The 8,406-nt window shown below is 35.1% G+C and overlaps 1 protein-coding gene across 1 annotated transcript in view; it reads left to right on the top strand.

The window, feature by feature from the left end:
* Positions 1–3,966: 3,966 nt before the first annotated feature.
* LOC128242453 (uncharacterized) overlaps positions 3,967–8,406 on the top strand; it is a 30,029-nt gene continuing 25,589 nt past the window's right edge. Inside the window, exon 1 of the mRNA XM_052959609.1 lies at positions 3,967–4,025. Within this exon, the coding sequence (XP_052815569.1) occupies positions 4,006–4,025 (20 nt within the window). The 5' untranslated portion in view covers positions 3,967–4,005. The remainder of the gene's footprint in view (positions 4,026–8,406) is intronic.

The raw sequence follows: 8,406 nt of genomic DNA, 5'->3' as shown, positions 1-8,406 counted from the left end.
CCTTTAAGTTTTGGGCGGGGCGTAATGAATCACAAAAGCACTGTTTTTATGGTGAAAATGTTTAACATTGTGGATTAAAGTCTTATAGGTAACCATGTTTATAACTATGCTGATGGATTAAACTTTTATAAAAGTGAATATTTCACCTTATTTTACCTTAACTTGTTATACATTTGAATCAAATAATAAGAATAAATTGACATTAGACTTATTAATAACATAACCTTTCTTACAATGGCAGACTTTGAGAGATTTTTATGGTTCTAAATAATAACTGCATCAAGTCTTTGAAAGTGTTTGAATAAGGTACTCTTAATTGTATTCGTTCGCCTTCTGATAGAGTTGGGATCCCTAGACATTTAAGTACTTTGGGTTTACCTATTAGTTTTATTATTATTCGTTTTATTCTTAAGTTTCCTCAAGTTATTGCATACTTTGATAATATTTACCATTAACGCTTATTTAGTTTGATTCGGGATTGTTGGGATAAGAGTGAGGGTGTGCACACTAGTTGATTAACATCCCCGATGAGTTTACCTTTAACTGATTTTACTGACCGGTAACTAACACTCCTTGATAAACACCCCTTGTTTTATATATTATAAATGTAGTGTGTAGTTTTGTGTTGTTGTTGTACCATGTTTCTGGCTTGTAAATGAGTTTCTGTTCAGTGGTGTTGGCCCTGTGCCTTTGAATAAACTTTCGACTACTAAACTTGGTTCTGTAGTAGGCAAACGCTTATATTTTTAAATGAGTATATAAATTAAATACAGATTAACATTCGACATTAAATGTACTAACGTTTGTCTGTAAAAGTAATAATTATATGAAAACCTCCAATTCAGATTCAAATGTTGACAATTTTTAATGTCGACAGCAGACCTAGAAGACGCTGATTCTAACCCTGCTGCCAACAAATTATATCTCTCTTTTTTTCTAGTTCTCTTTGTTATTATCAGAGTTTAATGTCTGACTTACGTGAACGTATCACCTGGGTTTGTTTTACAAGGATCTTAGAAAAGTTATATATATAATTAAAGTAATGTATCCACATTGCCCCTTTAAAAATTCAAGGTAATAAGCGAGTAAAAATATAATAGCATCAGAATTGCCTCAGCAAAATATTGATGTATTTCACGAGTATTAAATACGCCAGTATTGAAATATTCAATGCAAAATTAAAATGTATTTCAATTTCTTATAATATATTGAACATATTTGTTACGGTGACTGCCGTCTGTATTAAAGGCAGTCAGAACAATCTGATTAACAGTATCGTACAAACTCATAAAAATACGTCGATAATATACAAAGATTGGTAGTCTGGCGGTACTGACAATAAATTAAGATCTTAAAATATGAGATATAACTTAGTTATGAATATGTTTTTTCTTTCTTTAAAAACAGACGAAAATCTCATTACACTAATGAATATTTGTAAGGATGACGTCTTTATAATGTTTTGAATAATCGTGTGGGATGTCTAAAATGTATCTAATCTTCCCTCACAGCCACCACCGTCCCATATAAAACATATAATTACTTTCGTACTTTACATTCAACCTGTGTGATACAGAAAGCCGTTATTAGGGCCATCGCATAAGAATAAGTTGATCTGAAACGAGAAAGACGATTCATAATGTAATCTTTAGTACGATGATGAAAACACGACAGTACGATGATGAAAATGCGATAGTACGATGATGAAAACGCGATATTACGATGGTGAAAACGCGATAGTACGATGATGTAAACACGACAGTACGATGATAAAAATGCGATAGTACGATGATGAAAACACGACAGTACGATGATTAAAACGCGATATTACGATGGTGAAAACGCGATAGTACGATGATGAAAACACGACAGTACGATGATGAAAATGCGATAGTACGATGATGAAAACACGACAGTACGATGATGAAAACGCGAAAGTACGATGGGTAAAACGCGATAGTACGATGATGAAAACACGACAGTACGATGATGAAAACGCGAAAGTACGATGGGGAAAATGCGATAGTACGATGATGAAAACACGACAGTACGATGATGAAAACGCGATATTACGATGGTGAAAACGCGATAGTACGATGATGAAAACACGACAGTAGGATGATGAAAACGCGAAAGTACGATGGGGAAAATGCGATAGTACGATGATGAAAACACGACAGTACGATGATGAAAACGCGATATTACGATGGTGAAAACGCGATAGTACGATGATGAAAACACCACAGTAGGATGATGAAAACGCGATAGTATGATGATGAAAACACGACAGTACGATAATGAAAACGCGATAGTACGATGGTGAAAACGCGATAGTACGATGATGAAAACACGACAGTACGATGATGAAAATGCGATAGTACGATGATGAAAACACGACAGTACGATGATGAAAACGCGAAAGTACGATGGGTAAAACGCGATAGTACGATGATGAAAACACGACAGTACGATGATGAAAACGCGAAAGTACGATGGGGAAAATGCGATAGTACGATGATGAAAACACGACAGTACGATGATGAAAACGCGATATTACGATGGTAAAAACGCGATAGTACGATGATGAAAACACGACAGTAGGATGATGAAAACGCGAAAGTACGATGGGGAAAATGCGATAGTACGATGATGAAAACACGACAGTACGATGATGAAAACGCGATATTACGATGGTGAAAACGCGATAGTACGATGATGAAAACACCACAGTAGGATGATGAAAACGCGATAGTATGATGATGAAAACACGACAGTACGATAATGAAAACGCGATAGTACGATGGTGAAAACGCGATAGTACGATGATGAAAACACGACTGAACGATTTAAAAAACGCGATAGTAGGATGATATACGCGGCAGTACGATAGTACGATGATGAAAACGCAAAATCACGATATCATGATGGTGAACGCGAAAGAACGATGGTAAAAACACGATAGTTTAACGCATAATTACCATCGTACTGTCGTATTATCGCGTTTTCGTTATCGTACTGTCGCGTTTTCATCATTGTACTGTCGCGTTTTCACCATCGAAGTTTAGTGATTTCACGTTTTCATAATCGTACTATCGAGTATCGCGTTTCAGATGAACACATTCATAGGCGATAGCCCTAACGGCATTCCCCAGTACGACTGAGCGAAATTCATCTGACTAATTTCATAGTTGTTGGTGTATTAACTATAAGTTACTCACATTTACTCAGCGTTCTATCATACATATTCCTTTAAACATGACCATGATTACAGTTCGGCAACAAAGCTCGTCACCATATTTTAACTGGGTTAGCAATGTCATAATAGTTCTACTATACTAAATTGACTTTCCATTAAAAGACAACTTAAATTCCTTACAATTAATGAGGAACATAGGAAAGAAAAGTTACATCGTAGACTGTAACAAACAAAGAATCAAGCGTTTTCTGTAAAACTGACTATTAAAATTTAACATACAAACTGTGATCACGAAAAAATTAAATATTTTTTAACAACTATTGGCCGAAAAAACAAATATCTCATAATTTTACTGTGACCTCAATAACAAATACCAGACTTGTTCCAGAGCAAATGAATTGAGATTTTCATAAAGCTAATTTAAATTGATAAAATGATCTAATTCGTTATAAAGAAATTACAAAATGCTAACCTGTTTAATGTCTTGCACTGCTGTTCACTTCAATAGCCACACTGACTGATAAAGCCCCTTTACAAACATTCTATTTATAGAGCAAACTGTAGCTAATAAAAGATAAAGTTATTTAACGCAGTTTTATCGAGATTTTTTCATCATTAAAGAAGAGTTAAAATATTGTTAATGTGATTTAAGTAACAGCAGAAGAAGTACCGTGAAGTTTAAAATCTTAATATGTACGCGCTGTACTTAATGATTGCCTATCTGCAAGCTTATTTGCCGTAAATGGAGATGGTAATTTGTGTAAGATATACGGTGTTTTATCAGTCAGTTTGGCTATTGATGTAAGCTGATGAGCAAGGCATTAAACAGGTTAGCATTGTTTTTACTTTCTTTAAAACAAACAAGCTTATGAAATAAATTTACAATTATCGTTATGATTTAATTAATTTGCTTCTGAGCAAATTCGGTAGTTGTTTTATTCGCCACAGTACATTTATGAGCTTTCAGGGGAAATTGTTGTTACAATATTGATAAAATTTCTCGTGACCAAAGTTTGTGTTATAGTTCAGTTTGTGGGTTTAATAACCAGTCGATGTTCATTTATGTACAGTTTATTTACCTAGGAATACCTAGGCAAAAGCCCCGCAGCATGCACGGGCAGTGTATATATTCAGATCTTATCAAATGATATCAAGTCACAACGGCTATGCTTTAACAAGGTGTACAACACCCCCCTTCTAAAGACAAATATTTAATTTCGTTATTTTTTAAATAAGACATCATCTTTTTACTATGAATAAAAACATATTATTTCGGTAAGAACACACATAAAAAAAGGACAATCACTCCTTCAAAAAGCATTGCTTTAAACAAGATATTAACATATCTAATTACACATTTTGACAGTTAATTAAGCACCACCGTCTCTCTTATTGCTATCAGTTCAGGAATACAGTTACAAATCCAGTCTGTCAGGTGGTTTAGATATCCTGCCGGATCTTGTAACGTAATGAGAACTGTTATCATTATCACTTTGAGAAACATTATTAGAAATAGTTTGAGACGAGGGCGTAGCACGAGATGCTTGTCGGTTTGTTTGATAAACAAATCAGTTTTTGATTAAAACCATTTGCATTCCTCCTCTTCCTCTGTATTGTCAAAATTTTAATTTTAATTTTGATCAGATGTCTCCTATTTTTTATGAGGAATGCCTCGCGGTGTATCAATAATGTACTACCTTGGTCGATCTGCTTCTGTCAAAACTTTCCCATCTGTTTTGAAATCATTTACAAACACGTTTTCTCCTTTTCCCAATTTTTGTTTTGGACGCGCACGTTTCTTACGATTGTAATTGTTGTTGTTTTACCTTACTACGCAACTGAATTTCTTTTGTGTGCAACTCTCTAATGTTAACTGATTTCGGAACTTATTTTGAAGATACTTGAGGCAAGTTCGTTTGAAAATTCCAACCAAACACTAGTTCTGATGAACCATTCTGCAAGAGCGTTGCACGGTAATTCATCAAAGCAATGTATGGATCATCGGCCTTTTCTAGCATCCTCTTAATGGTTTGAGCCGCTCTCTCCGCTTTTGCATTTCCTTGCGGACACCTGGGACTACTTGTCATGTGCTTTATATTGCATTTTAGCATAAACTCCCTAAAATTACTTGATGCATACCGCGGCCCGTTGTCAGGTGTAAATTTGTCACAATAACCATGCCTAGCAAAGATTGACTTCAAGTGTTTTATGACATCAAGCGATGATGTCGACTCTAACCTTGCTATTTCAATATACCTACCGAAATAATCGACTGTCAGTAAGTAAGTTTGACCTTTAAACATAAACAAATCCGATCCCAAATGTTTCATTGCCTATCATCAATGTGTCATTATGTGTTTTGCATTTTAGCACAAACATCACACGACCTGACCATATTTTCTATATCTCTTGAAATGCCTATCCACTAAACACTATAATATATCATGGCTTTGCAAACAACGTCCACCTGTTGTTATTTACTTATTTAATCTAGCTTAGAATTGGATGCTGGAAGATCACTGATTATTTGCTGCACATAATTGTCTGTATCAATTTGAAGGTTTTAATCATTTTGATCATTGTGCAACGGAATTCTGCTCAAATAATCTGCTATAACCAATGATTTCCCAAGTACATGTGCAATTGCGAAAGAGAAATGCATTAACCTGAGCCTTAATCTCTGTACCCTAACAGGCAAGTTATTGAGATCCTTCGAACTAAACAATGGAATAAGAGGCTTGTCTGTTTCTATGTAAAATGTTTTACCTAACAGGAAATCACGATGTCGTCTTTCCGACCAAAGGCTATGCTCAATGCTTCTTTTTCGATAACATAGTATCTTTTCTCTGTTTCTGAGAGTGACCTCGAGGCAAAGCAAATTAGTTTCATATCCCAACAATCCTGAATAAAGTTCAAACGGAAATGGTTAACTTTACCAATGTATGCATTAATTTGGGAAAATATTGGAATAAAAAAAACTAATAGGTAAACCCCAAGTACTTCAATGATAAGGGATCCAACTCTATCTGCAGTTGAAGGAATACAATTCAGAGTACCTAATGCAAACAGTCTTCACTGATTTGATGCAGTCATTGCTTGAAACTTTAAACATCCCACACAGTCTGCCTTTATAAATAAAATGTTATGCATTTTGAAAATTAACACATGACCAGATTTACAATAACTTCTAGTAAAATTGATCATCATCATCGTCGTCGTCGTCGTCGTCGTTATCATCATCATCATCATCATCATCATCATCATCATCATCGTCATCGTCATCGTCATCATCATCATCATCATCATCATCATCATCATCATCATCATCATCTCCATCTCCATCATCAGCAGCAGCAGAAGCAGCAGCAGCAGCAGAAGCAACATCAGCATCATCGGTAATCGTCGAATATGTTTTATATAAAACACTCACATCATCTCTGACAGAATCGGATGACATACATTGCTGTCAAATCTGTTGTAAAGGGTCCAACACAGTAATTTTATGCAGGCTGGAATATTTCATACCCATTTGTTGTTTTGTAACATTCATTCATTTTCAGGCCTGAAAGAAAAGACAGACTTTTGAGTGTCTACCAGCAGATAGTTTATCGTAAAATTCCAAATGAACAAGTATTATACAGTTTGCACTTACCCATTTGTAGCCATGGTGAATGGGTGGTAGGCATAAATATGTAATGGTTGAATACCGTTGATAAATTGCAGTCCGGTATTTTGACAGATTTAGCGAGACCAACACCAAGCAAACAAGGTTTGCTGGTGTCCAGCAGCCATGGATTCAAACCAGGCACAAGTTTTTCTCAACGGTTATCTCTTATATTTTGTAAATATCATGTGTGATGGTATGTTAAAATTATGATTTGGACCCAAACAAATAGAATAATTTTAAACACAATTGTAAGCTTTTTTTCTGAAATAAAATAATCATGATACAGTATCCATAATCATGTTCATAAGCACATGTAAAAATTAACATGCTGCTTAACATTAAGGGAATAAAAATAATATTATTATACGGAAGTAAAAACAAATTAAATAAAAACACAATTGCCCTTGAATCACATCAACGTATGAAATTGCTATTCACAGTTATGTCATCCTTTTACACGAATATCTAAATATTCCAATACCAGACGGTGTATTGACAGTTTTTTAACCGGAAATATTATGTTACATGCAAATTTCACTCATTATCCGTATTTTACTGTAAAATTGTTAATATATGTGATCTACCTTAATCAAAAGCTCTCATTTATCCAGCACAGCAACACGTATGTTGTTACCGATATATGTTATCTACCTTGATCACCAGGTCTCATTTATCCAGTACAGCATCACGTATGTAGTTACCGATATATGTTATCTACCTTAATCAAAAGCTCTCACTTATCCAGCACAGCATCACGTATGTAGTTACCGATATATATGTTATCTACCTTGATCACAAGGTCTCATTTATCCAGCACAGAATCACGTATGTAGTTACCGATATATGTTATCTACCTTGATCACAAGGTCTCATTTATCCAGCACAGCATCCCGTATGTAGTTACCGATATATGTTATCTACCTTGATCACAAGGTCTCATTTATCCAGCACAGCAGCACATATGTAGTTACCGATATATGTTATCTACCTTGATCACAAGGTCTCATTTATCCAGCACAGCAGTACGTATGTAGTTACCGATATATGTTATCTACCTTGGTCACAAGGTCTCATTTATCCAGCACAGCAGCACGTATGTAGTTACCGATATATGTTATCTACCTTGATCACAAGGTCTCATTTATCCAGCACAGCAGCACGTATGTAGTTACCGATATATGCTATCTACTTTGATCACAAGGTCTCAGTTATATAACACAGCAGTACGTATGTAGTTACCGATATATGTTACCTACCTTGATCACAAGGTCTCATTTATCCAGCACAGCAGCACGAATGTAGTTACCGATATATGTCATCTACCTTGATAACAAGGCCTCAGTTATCTGACACAGCAGTACATATATAGTTACCGATATATGTCATCTACCTAGATCGCAAGGTCTCAGTTATCTAACACCACAGTACATATGAAGTTATGGATATTTGTCACCTACCTTGATCACAAGGTTTCAGTTATCCGACACAGCTGTACATATATAGTTACCAATATATGTCATCTACCTTGATTACAAACTCTTAG

Source organism: Mya arenaria, chromosome 8, assembly GCF_026914265.1.
Source record: "Mya arenaria isolate MELC-2E11 chromosome 8, ASM2691426v1".
Taxonomy (NCBI): domain Eukaryota; kingdom Metazoa; phylum Mollusca; class Bivalvia; order Myida; family Myidae; genus Mya; species Mya arenaria.
Note: the sequence above shows the minus strand (reverse complement) of the source record. Positions and strands in the feature narration are given on the sequence as shown.